General features: G+C 33.3%; 1 protein-coding gene across 1 annotated transcript; it reads left to right on the top strand.

Annotated features, from left to right (window-relative positions):
* Window positions 1-2,516: 2,516 nt before the first annotated feature.
* LOC123226806 (probable LRR receptor-like serine/threonine-protein kinase At3g47570) lies at window positions 2,517-12,663 on the top strand. Its single transcript, XM_044651322.1, has 5 exons — window positions 2,517-3,186; window positions 3,287-3,649; window positions 3,936-5,924; window positions 6,752-7,047; window positions 12,385-12,663. Exons 1-5 carry the CDS (start codon window positions 2,517-2,519, stop codon window positions 12,661-12,663), a joined length of 3,597 nt encoding a protein of 1,198 aa, XP_044507257.1.
* Window positions 12,664-12,953: the final 290 nt, after the last annotated feature.

The following is a 12,953-nucleotide window of genomic DNA, read 5'->3' as shown; positions in this document are numbered from 1 at the left end:
ACTTATTATAGAATAAAATTAAATTCATTTTTAAATATTTTATCCCAATTGAAATTTTATTGTAGTGGAAGTACTAGAGATTAGGTTTGTAATTGAGAAGTTTGTGAATGCAATTGTTACCAAAACGTTGAAATTGCTTCTGCTATAAATTTCTGTAACAGCTCCGGCGGTCTTGTAGTATGAAGATTGATGGTCAGTAGTCTGTGATTACTTTACTACATGATGTTGAATTCATGACTAAATGAGCGGTAGGGCGCCTAGGATATTTGTTGTAGAGCATGTGACCAGCTCTGTAGAGGCATTTGATTAGGTTTTTTACCGTACTTTCAACTGAGCTTATGATTTTATGTATGTGATTTGTCAATTCATCTCCCTTTGTTCTCTATCTTATTGTCCTCTTTTTTATGCATATACTAATATTCTCAGTTTACCTATGATAGGGTGTTGACCCATTGCTTAAAGAAAATGTCAAAAAACTTGTCCTTGTCGCTCGTCGCATCGTCTAGACATGACGATGAAGTACGACGAAGCATCATCCTCTATCTATTCTTTCAGATTTGGACGACGCTTTGTCGTCCATATCTGGGCAACGAAAGTTCATCCTTCGCCATCCTTTGTAACCGAAGAAGGAAGATCAGTGGAAAGCGTCAGCTATCGATGGTGGCCGAAGAAGAAAGCAAACTTTAGAGGTGAAATCTAAACTTTTCAAACTTTGGGGATGGGTTAAAGTGTTAGTTTTTAAAACCTGGAAGAGGAAATGATAAAAATTTTGAAGTTTTAAATGTATAAGTAAAATGATGATTTTACTCATGTCTCTAACTAAAAATTTGAACAACAGTTTGACCATGGGTAGAGGTTTAGGTTTTTCCCTCCAAATAGTGATGAAAGTGAAAAATATTTTAGCATTCAGTTAACAAAGAAAATACATTTTTTTACTACCAAAGAGTGACACTTTCTATGTATTTTTTTTATAAGTTAGTTATAATTAGGTGTTTTAATTAATACATTTATGTATATATAATATTTTGCTATGACTTAGTTTTGAGTTGACCTATAATAATAACAATTTAATATGATTAATATTTTTTTTATTTAGTTGAAAAGATATTTTATATGAATTGTTGGACTTTGAAAATTAATATAACTATTAATTTTCATTTAAAATTGAAATTTTCATCTCAAATTTATCACATAAATAAGAACTAAAATTTTTTTAGTAATTCACTACACAATCAATGACAAAATTTTTTGTCTCCAATTCAAAACACAATCAAGAACAAAAAAAATGTATCACCAATTCATTACACAATCAAGGACAAAAAAATTTGTCACCAATTCATCACACAATCAAGGACAAAAAATTTTGTTCCTAATTCATTATATAATCGAGGACAAAAAAAAATTGTCCTCGATTCAACCCACGATTAAGAACAAAAATGTTTGTTTCTAATTCATCATACAATCAAAGACGAAAATTTTTTGCCCTAATTCACTATACAATCAAGCATGAAAAATATTGTCTCCAATTCAGTGTATAATTCTGAATGAAAAAGTTTGTCTTTAATTCACTATACAAAAATTTTATCCCACATTCACCACACAATTAAAGACAAAAAAATTTGTCTCCAATTCATCACACAACCAAGAACGAAAAATTCTTTTCCCAATTATTTGCATAAATAAGCACAAAAAATTTTGTCATCAATTTTTTGCAAAAATTTTGTCTCTAAATGTGGTTTTTTTTTGACAAAATCGAGTTATTTGGGACGAAATCTAATTTGTTTATGGATAAAATATTTTGTCCCACAATGTTTATCCTTTTATTACAAAATACCATTTCATCCACAATAACTAATTATTAAGGACAGTTTTTATTTTCAGGAGCATTACCCTTTGGTAACACATATTTTGTGACAATTTTTGTCCCGATTAACTTTTTAAGACAAAATTTTGACTTTTTGATATGAAAATTTTGTCAACTTGGATGAAATTTGTTGCAGTGTCACCGTATCCCTCACTTGTCTTCTTTGGCAAACGTCTTGAAAGGGACTTGGAAGTGGGGCAAAACGACTTGGAATTATTAGTGGAAATTGACTAATATTCAGAGACTTGGAATTGGAAATTGTTGGACTTGGAAGTGGGGTAAAACGACTTGGAATTGTTAGTGGAAATTGACTAATACACAGAGACGTGGAATTGGAAATTGTTGGTGGGAATTGTTAGTGGAAATTGACTAATATACAGAGACTTGGAATTGGAAATTGTTGGTGGGAATTGTTTGTGGAAATTGACTAATATGTTAGTGGAAGTGAGGCGAAACGACAAGTTCAAGTTGGGGGTTCTGGGAACAATCATGTCAATTCTTTGTAAGCATCATTTTTATGTAATTATACATGTCAACTGAGTAATATACAGGGACATTGGTGATAAGAGTGATAAAGACAAGTTCAAGTTGGGGTTCTGGAAATAATCACGTCAATGGTTTCTTTATAAGTATCATTTTTATGTACTCATACATGTCCCCAAGCCCACACTTGACAAATCTAAGTGCTGGTCTCATGGAGAAATATCTATTTCTCTGCATTTTCTTACCTTTCCTCCTTCATTTTTCAACACTTTCCTTCGTTCATGCACAAGTAACCGACATTTCCACAGACAAACAAGCTCTTCTTGCCCTGAAAGCTTGTATAAGCCATGATCCAAGCAATTTGTTGACCAGCAATTGGTCCACAAGTTCTTCTGTTTGTCACTGGATGGGCATAACTTGTGGTGCTCGTCACTCAAGAGTAACAGCTTTGAATATTTCTCACTTGGGTCTCATAGCCACCCTTCCTCCTCAACTAGGAAATCTATCTTTCCTTTCAACGCTTGACATCAACAACAACAGCTTTTATGGCGCTCTCCCTGAGGAATACGCACAGTTACGTCGACTGAAATACCTTGTCTTGAGTCGTAATAGCTTATCGGGTGAACTCCCTGCAAGTATTTTTGATAATCTTCCCAATTTGCAGTTGCTTTATTTGAGTGCTAACATGTTCGAGGGAAAAATACCATCGGCCATATCAAAATGCAAAAGCTTGCTATACTTATCCTTGTCATTCAATAATTTCACAGGAGCCATTCCGAAAGAAATCGGAAACTTGACTCAACTTAGAAAGATCTATCTTGGATTCAACAAACTCCAAGGTAAGTTATATGCAACTTTGTTTTCAGTTGCTGCTACTAATATTTTTTTTATATTCTTTGTCATTCAATAATATATTACTTATTTATAATGATTTTGTAGGAGAAATTCCAAAAGAGCTTGCCAATCTAGCAAAATTGGAGCTATTATCACTGCAAAATAGTTACTTAGCAGGAACTATTCCTTCACTTATCTTCAACCTTTCTTCCTTAATTTCCATGGACTTTTGGCAAAATAGCCTGACTGGTAGCCTTCCAGAAAACATGTGCCAACATATTCCCAATCTTGAAGAACTATACATGGACTATAATCATCTCACTGGTCCGATTCCAAACAGTTTGGGGCAATGCAAAATGCTTCGTATTCTTATGTTGTCGAACAACCAATTCGAAGAACATATTCCAAGAGAAACTGGGAACTTGACATTAATCAAGTATCTATTTTTAGACTCGAACCTATTAACAGGTAAATGATAAACCTCTCTCAAATCATTATGTTATGATGAATTAATTTCATTTTATTGTAATTGTAATATTTCTAATTAAATCTCATATTGCCAATACACGATTCAGATATTGGGTATGTATAAGCATTTCACATCGTTTGTGGATACTAAGATAAGATTAGTTAGATAGTTTGTCAGCTATCAAGCTGTCAAAAAATGTATAACCGTGATAGATCACATGTTCGAAATAGACAATATTATGATATTAAAATAATCCAATTTACTAATTGAGCTACATATTTTTAGGTGAGATACCGTGTGAAATTGGCAATCTTCATAATCTTGAGCGCTTGGAACTTGCAATCAACCACCTAGTTGGCCCTGTCCCAACTACGATATTCAACATTTCAACAATGCGAATGCTTTCATTGTCTGTCAATCAACTCTCCGGAATTCTTCCATTAATTGCAGAGCTTCCACACCTTAAGGGTCTTTACTTGTGGGGAAATAATTTCAGTGGGTCGTTTCCTGATTTCATCACCAATGCTTCCAAGCTCTCCATTCTAGATATCGAATCTAACTCATTCTCAGGCTTCATTCCTAGTACAATTGGTAATTTAAAAAATCTTGAGATACTAGAGTTAAAACATAATTACTTCACATCTACTCCTAATCTGAGTTTTCTTTCCAATTTAACAAATTGCAAGATTTTAAGATTTCTAAGCTTAAGCAAAAATCCACTAAATAGCATCCTTCCAGGTTCCATAGGGAATCTTTCTATTTCTTTGGAATATTTTTTCATAAATGATTGCAACATTAGTGGCAAAATTCCCAAAGAAATTGGAAACTTGAAAAACTTGATAAACCTACAATTACAAGGTAATGAATTGATTGGACCAGTTCCAATTACCATGGATGGATTGCAGAATCTCCAAGGTTTGTATCTTCAAAATAATAAATTTGAAGGACTCATCTCAGAATTGTTTTGTCATTTAAATGAATTGGATGAGTTGAATTTGGGGGGAAACAAGTTCTATGGAGCCATACCTGCATGTATTGGCAATCTCACTGCACTAAGAAAATTGTTTTTAGGTTCAAACAGGTTGACTTCTTCTATACCCTCAACGTTTTGGAACCTGGAGGATCTATTGTACTTTGATTTTTCATCAAATTCTCTAAACGGATCTCTTCCTTTTGACCTTGGAAATCTTAAGGTTATTATAGCTATAAATTTGTCAAGGAATCTTTTTTCAGGAGAGATTCCAATTGCAATTGGAAGCCTAGAAAATCTGCAATCTCTCTCCTTAGGATACAACAGATTACAAGGATTCATTCCTGAAACATTTGGCAACTTGAAAAGCTTGGAATTCTTGGATTTGTTTGGAAACAACCTTTCTGGATTGATTCCCAAGTCTTTGGAGACTCTCTTGTACCTCAAATATCTAAATTTATCTTTCAACCAATTAAGTGGCGAAATTCCTAGAGGAGGATCCTTCAAAAATTTTTCAGCTGAATCATTTATGGGAAATCTTGCTTTGTGTGGAGCTCCTCAACTGCAAGTTCCTCCATGCAAAAAAAGCACTCATAGAAAATCAAGGACTACAAAGGATTTCTTGTCAATTCTTTTGCCAACAAGCATTGCATTCTTATTAGTTGTCCTGGTTCTTATGTTTGTGTTGATCAAATACTGGAAAAAGAGAATGAGGCCAACTACCAATGTTGATTTCTATCCAAGAGGAGCATGGAGAAGAATCTCTTACAAGGAACTTATGAGAGCAACAAATGGATTCAGTGACAACAACCTACTTGGTAAAGGAAGTTATGGTTCAGTTTACAAAGGAAGATTAGATGAGGGAATGGAGGTTGCAGTGAAGGTATTCCACTTGGACTTTGAAGGAACTCTTACAAGTTTTGAAGCTGAATGTGATGTAATGAGATGTCTTCGTCATCGAAATCTTGTAAAAATCATTAGCAGCTGTTCAAATGATGATTTTAAATCTTTGATACTAGAATACATGCCTAATGGGAGCCTGGAGGAATTGTTGTTTTCTGAGAAGAATGTTTTAGACATTTCTCATAGACTGAATATAATGATCGATGTTGCTTCAGCTTTGGAATATCTTCATTTTGGCTATTCAGTCCCAATAGTTCATTGTGACTTGAAGCCAAGCAATGTCTTACTAGACGAAAACATGGTTGCACATTTGAGTGACTTTAGCATTGCAAAGCTCTTAGGTGAAGAAAACTCCATGACACAAACAAAAACCCTTGCCACCGTTGGTTATATGGCACCAGGTAATTGTTTCATTTTTTTTTTTTTAAATATAACAAGACTTGTAGGTGTCTAACTATCACATTATTGTACTGAAGTGATCGAACTTTATTTGTTTTGTTAAATAGACTTATTAACTCATAGATTAATCTATTGAACCAAAAGTTTGATCCCTTTAATTAGGGATGTGCACAGTCTAATTTGGTGTGGTTTAAGAGATTTTTCAAACCAAATTAAAAAAATGATTTAAAAATTTTTTAAACCAAACCAAATCATTTTAAATTTCAAACCAAATTAAAAGAATATAATTTGGTCTGATTTAGATTATGGTTTAAACCTATTGAAATCACTCACTTCTAAATATATAGTATTTAATAAAATTAATTGAATTATAGTTTTCTAGAACATAAAATAAATATGAAATATATATTCAATATACATGTAAAGAAAATGACAAAATAAATATGAAAAAAATAAGTTGTACGTCTAATTACTTATTGAAAAATTATGTTAAATATAGTTATATATATTCGCATTTAAAAAAACACAATTTATAGTTTGGTTCAGTTTAAAAATAGTCTAAACTGCAATCCAAACTGAAAATAACAGTTGAGAAAATTTTCAAACCAAACCGTAATTTTTAAATGGTTTGGTTTGGTTTGGTTTTATAGTTTGAACCGAATTATATAAATCCCTACCTTTAATAGAGAAAAACAAAATTTAGTTATTCAATAAAAACAAGTGATAGTTAGATATCTCTATGTTTTGTAATCTTTTTTTATTTTTAAAACTTCCATATTTTACTATTTATATATGTAGCAATGAAAGTGCATGTGATTACTATGATCAGAATACGGAAGAGAAGGAAAAATATCTAGAAAAGGAGATATGTATAGCTATGGTATCATGCTAATGGAAACATTTACAAAGAAGAAGCCAACAAATGAAATGTTTACAGAAGAAATGAGCTTAAGGAGATGGGTTGGTGAATCATTATGCAGCACAGTAATGCAAGTCGTGGACACAAATTTGCTCACAAAGGATGATGAACATTTCTTAAGTAAGGAAGAATGTGTGTCATCTATCTTGAGCTTGGCAATGGAGTGTACAAGAGAATCTCCTCTCGACAGAATCATCATAAAAGAAGTAGTAATAAGACTCACCAAAATCAGAGCCGAACTTACAAAAATTGGAACAAGAAAAGGCAGAAGGGCTTTGAATTTAGGCTAATTTCCATCTACTTTCATTGATAATAAAGTTTTAAACCCGGTGATCAGCCATAGAACCTAAAACTTGTCTTTTGCCTATGTTATGCCATTTAACTAGTGGATAATGAACTGAAATTTTTCTAGCCTTAAAAGGGAAAATTATGGGAAAAATCAATCACAGAAACAGATTACATGGTTTGACAATATGTTCCACGAAGCAGTCGTTAATATTATTAAATTGAAGAAAATCTAATTTGAGCCGTTCATAATATAAATTAGGTTTTCTCTTATATAGTAGTGACATAAGTAATCAAAAATTACTATTGTAACTCAATTAGACTTCTTCTGATCATGGAACTTTAAGTAGACAATTCTTTAAATATGAGTCACATTTTAACAATCCCACCTCAGTGAATATTTTCACTCTTAGAGGACTCGCTCAACCTTGAAAAACATGCACCTCCACCTAAAACTCCAATCTATTACTATTTAACAAGTAGTGATTTGGAGTAGTCTAAATAATGATTGAATATGAGTCATATTTTTTATTTGCAGAGAGAAATGGATGACATGTACGTGCACATTATAAATGGGTTTAAATTTGATTTAAACTAAACTCGAAAAAGACTCGATTCAAGATTCTAAAAGTCTATTGTTGAACATTGTAAATATAACTACTAATATTATATACAAGTATATTGTTATTATTATTTTTTATTAATTCAAAGAGAAGCAATTTTATAATTTTATGAGTAAAAAGGCTAGAAATCAGCTTTTACATGGAATTTTGCGGGTACTGTTATTAGTAGATAAATAAATCAACTAGAAATTTGTGGCCTCAAGAAATCTTTCCAACTTATCCTCAGTATGAAACAATAATGATAACTTAACTGCATCAGTGTCATCCTCCCCCCACGGTCTCTGCTGGAACACACGACTCAAATCAGCATATGTAACTGATTTACAGCCGTGAAAATATGTCTGAAGGATCCGATCTGTAGCCTTCGATGGAATGTAGAGGTCGATATCTACCAAATGACTAAATCGAAGGCCTGTCATAATAGCAAACTCATACGCACTGAATCTGACATCCACGTCGTTAACCCGAAACCATAACTCCTCTCCCGAAGTCACCTTATTTACCGCTCGAAGGATGAAGGAATGTATTAGGACCCCACTAAATCGACTATCCTTCAACTCAAGGAAGTGTCCGAAGCATGTACGTCGAAACATTTGTAATTGTCTCTCTGTTAATAATTTTTTGATCACGGCTCCAATATCTCTATATCCACGTGTAGTAACTTGAGCCTTGAAGTGTTTTTCGAGAGGAAATCGCAGTTCATCTTTGGTTTCGTCTCTTTTTCTCTTTTGTGCAGCTACCTGTATGAAAATTAAATTACAATTATATTAAATTTATATAAATTTTATGGAAGAAATTATTCAATTTTATACATAGAGGCCTTATTTGAAAAAATAGATATCAAATTCGAATTCTACACGCCAAAAAACCTTAAGATGGTTAAATTTTAATTTAATCCCATATGGAAAATATCAAAAAAGCCCTAAAATTTAATAGAATTGCATTCTGCCCCCCTGATTCTAACCAGAAGAAACGCAGGCTGGATAACTCTGAAAAACAGCAATTTGGCCCACCACGCGAATTCGCGTGTCCACCACGCGAATTCGCGCGTCAACCTCGCGAATTTGTGAGTCCACCACACGAATTCGGGGGGTTGACCGTAAGTTTGCCAGCCCACCAAGTTTTCTAATTTCTAATATTGCCCACCACACGATGAAATACGCAGTTTCACCCCCAACCACACGATTCCGTGTAGTCCACGAAGTTTGAAAAGTTCAAAACACCTCCCCGTCTACACGAATTCGTGTGGTCACTGCGCCATTCGCGTGGTGACTGCCGAATTCGTGTGGCCACGTTTCACCGTCCAAACTTCGTTTTTCAAACTCCATTTCAACAACAATCAACTCTACACCTAATCTAACATAAAAGCCCTAACATAATTCATCACAATCAGCAAACAATCAAGCATTTTACACCCAAATTTCAAACCAAACCCTAACGCAATTTACACCCAAATTTCACATCAAATCGATCAAATTGTAAAATGAAATGCATAAAGAGATGACAAGGGTTGTTTTACTAACCTTTTTGTCCATCGTCGTTGCCGAAAAAGTCGGAAAAATCGTCGGAAAAAGTCGGAGTTGCCGAGTGCGCGAAACGTGAGTTCAAAACGGACTGTTTTCGTGTGTTTGGCTTTTGTGCGCGTGGTTAAGGAGGATTTTGAGTGGAGGGGCATTTTCGTCTCTTCGCAATTTTGGGGCATATTCGTTTAATGTTAAAAGTTTGGGGTAATTTCGTTTTGCCCCTTAATGTTTGGGGTAATTATTTTAATTTCCCGATGATCCGTCTACTTCAAGCCCACAATATGAAAAAGTCACTATTCCGATTTACTTTTTTATTCCTTTAATATTTTTCATACAACAATTCGGCACAGTCCACCAGGTTTAGGGGTCATGCCAGGCCCAAGGCCCGCACAATTGTGGGCCTTCTGGCCAGGCTAGCTTGAACAAACCAGAAGGCTGCATAGCCCTATGTATATAGGGTAGAGTCGAGTCTTAACTGTGTCAGCCCGTTTATATATTAACAAAAAAAAAATTTAATAATTACTTAAATTTACTAATACAAATTTCCTTCTAAATTAATACAACTGAAGATCATAAATTATAAATCGATCCATTAAATCATATTTTGTTTATATTTTCAAATGATGCAAAATCATTTTCTAACTAATTGTCCCATCTAACTAAGGAAACTCTTTTTTTTATTAGTAACATCGCAATAAACTTGTTTATTCTATCTACGTCTTCTTGACTTACCCAACACTTGAATTGGAACAACCATTTTTCATAAACTCAACCACCAAGAAAAATCGAATGACTCGTGACAGTGAGAGTAGTCCTCTGACAGTGTCTCTTGCATTTTATCTATACCTAGAACTATTATCATTCCATTAATATCTATTAATAACTTAGTTTCTATTTTGCTTTTACAATTTTGTTAATTATTATTTTTCCTTAAAATATTTTGATAATGAAAATACTTAATATGTTTTAAACAAGAAAAGTGTTTAAACGATTGAGACAACTTTAGCTTTGTAAAACAAGTAATCAAGAATGGGTTCAGTATAAACACTATAACATAAACCATATAACATAGACCTTAGACTATCTCTGTTACACTACACTCATTCCTGATTAATTAAATCTATAAAAGTTATGTCATGAAGACATAGGTAGAAAAAGGAAGTCCATAATGAGCAACATCAATAAAATAAAAAGTTTCATTTAATTAAATACAACAATTAGTAATAAAAAATAATTTTATATCATTTGAAAATATAAATAAAATGTGATTTGAAGAATGAACTTGCACTTTAAGATTCTCAGTTGTATTAATTTGAAGAAAATTTATATTAATAAATTTAAATATTTTTTTTAAATATTAAAAAACCAAAGAGAAATTGATGATTGAAATTGCAATATTAAAATTGAATAAATAAAATGTTGAATGTAAAAGGGATTGAAAGAAGAGAATGTAGAATGAGAATGAGAGATTCAGCAATGAGGCTAAATGTGTGTAGTTTAAAGAGTGGGGAAGGGTGGGTTTTTATAGACGAAAAAAGGGAAAAAATATTTAAAAAAATTTCAAACCTCCAACAGCTACTGGCTGGCCTGTTGACCGTGCCAGTAACAGCTTGCAAGGCTGCAATTTTAAAGTTTAAAAAAATATATATTTATTTGATGAACAATGACAGGTTGGGCCAGCCTATAAGCTTGGCAGAGCCTATTATAGTAATAGGTCGTATAATTTTTCCATGCTTTGGGTTGGGTCGTGCACTGACCCAACCTAATTGACATGTCTAACCATAATAAAGCAAAAACTGAGAGGTGCTAGCATCAACGCCCACCTCTTGAGGCACAATGCCCTTCTGTGGTTTGTGAATGAAGAGGAACAAGGGCACTCAATTGACAACGCCAATTATGTTGAATTACTAATATTTTACTTTATTGTATCAATCTTTCTCTTTGTGATAAAGGCTTCAACATAATTGTCTCTCTGGCCCTATAGCTTCATGGATCCTAGCTACATTTGTCAAGTTTATATTATTGTTTCAAAACATGGACTGAACTGGTTAGCTTGACTAAGAATTGGTAACAAATCCAGCCCAGGTTATAGCTAAAACTCATTTTACTTATTTGACTAGATTGATCCAAGATTAAATCAGGTGAATTATGTCAAGCTACAATTAAATTGGCAGCTTAGGCAGACCTTGTGGGTTTATGGGTCGTGGAGACTAGTTAGCCAATGGAATATACAATTTTTCAATCAAAGATGACCCAAAAACCTCAATGGGGATCACGTTTTAGGTAAGTAGTTTCATAAATATGGCAAACACAAAGTTTTATATTGATTTACATGTGATTATTTATTTGATTGATTCTGCATAATCTCTAACATACATGTTGGAACTAACGAATTATGTTAAACTTCAAATTATGCTATCTAAAACAAATTAAGAATAGTCTTGTTTGCAAGTATAAATCAATCTCAAGTTAAGTTGTATAGGGTTCCAAGTTGGCTTGGTCTCAAAAGTCAAATTGACTTGATTCAGCGCAACTCAAATTAGTTTAGGATAAACACGAGTCGAGCTCAAGTAGAAAGGGTTGGCTCATTTCTAAGACAATAAGTTACATGAAATTCGACTTACTAGTCCGGCAAAAGCTCGATTTTATTTGAGATTGACTCGCATCTCAATTTTAGTCACGTCAAACAATTATAAATGATGTTTTTACTTATTTTTAAGTAGAACGATGTTTTTTTGTCAATAAGATGAGAAATCAAGCCACCATTCCGAGTCACAAAATCCAAGCAACAAATATGAGTCCTTCACTTGAGCCGAGCTTCAAGCTTCAAACTTCAAATTTAGAGACGAAGTCAAACTCAAATTATCCTTAACTTAGACTCACCAAACTTGAGCGTTCAATTTTTCATTAGAATTAAACTCAAGTAAGGGGTGTTTAGGTTAGGTCGATTTGTATTAATCTCTAGAGCTATCGAGCTAAAACTCCAACTCAAGATCAGCTCATTCAAGTCAAGCTTTGGATTCAATGAATAGCTTGGATCATATGCACCCCTGCCCAAGAATAAAACCTTCTTACTATCTTATTTAACTGTAGCGATTTACGTACATATCAGGCAATGAGATGGTTCCAAATATATACACAGGTGAAGAAAGAGTTTGGATCATTTAACAAGCACTTGTGGGGACTTGAGAAGTTCAAGCCAATCAATACTCAATATAGATTATTTAACAAGATTCCTGTGAAGACTTCAAAATCAGAAAGTATGAGCAAAGACATGGTGAAGAGACCAACAGTGATTCACTCATTCATGCAAGCAGCTGGTCTCACCAATGGCCATTTAATCACTTGTCCAAGGCACCTTCATCAGCCAACTCCAGCTGCAGCTCTATAGCCTCTTGATTACAAAAATTTTAGTGACAAGAGTGTTAAGGGAAATAATTAGTTGGAGATTTGCTGTATTAAGTTGGATAAACATTAATTGTATATTTGGCATAATTAGATATATTTCAAATCTCATTGTTAGACTTAATTTCCTCAATCCTTCATCCCATCTTTAGGCTTAACTTCTTCAATCTTTTTCAGTAATTCTGCTGTATCAAGAAATGTTATGTATCTTTTTTTTCTTATATATTGTCAATGAAAATCATGGCTGGTATACAGGGAAAAATATCACCATTTCTT

The sequence above is a fragment of the Mangifera indica genome, chromosome 10, assembly GCF_011075055.1.
Source record: "Mangifera indica cultivar Alphonso chromosome 10, CATAS_Mindica_2.1, whole genome shotgun sequence".
NCBI lineage: Eukaryota > Viridiplantae > Streptophyta > Magnoliopsida > Sapindales > Anacardiaceae > Mangifera > Mangifera indica.
Note: the sequence above shows the minus strand (reverse complement) of the source record. Positions and strands in the feature narration are given on the sequence as shown.

What these genes read in the sequence shown, in the direction of transcription:
- LOC123226806 (XM_044651322.1), top strand. Translation starts at nt 2,517, where the DNA reads ATGTCCCCAAGCCCACACTTGACAAATCTAAGTGCTGGTCTCATGGAG. An exon ending in CGTTGGTTATATGGCACCAG is followed by an intron (nt 5,925 to 6,751) that starts GTAATTGTTTCA and finishes TACTATGATCAG; the next exon opens with AATACGGAAGAGAAGGAAAA. An exon ending in ACAGAATCATCATAAAAGAA is followed by an intron (nt 7,048 to 12,384) that starts GTAGTAATAAGA and finishes CGTACATATCAG; the next exon opens with GCAATGAGATGGTTCCAAAT.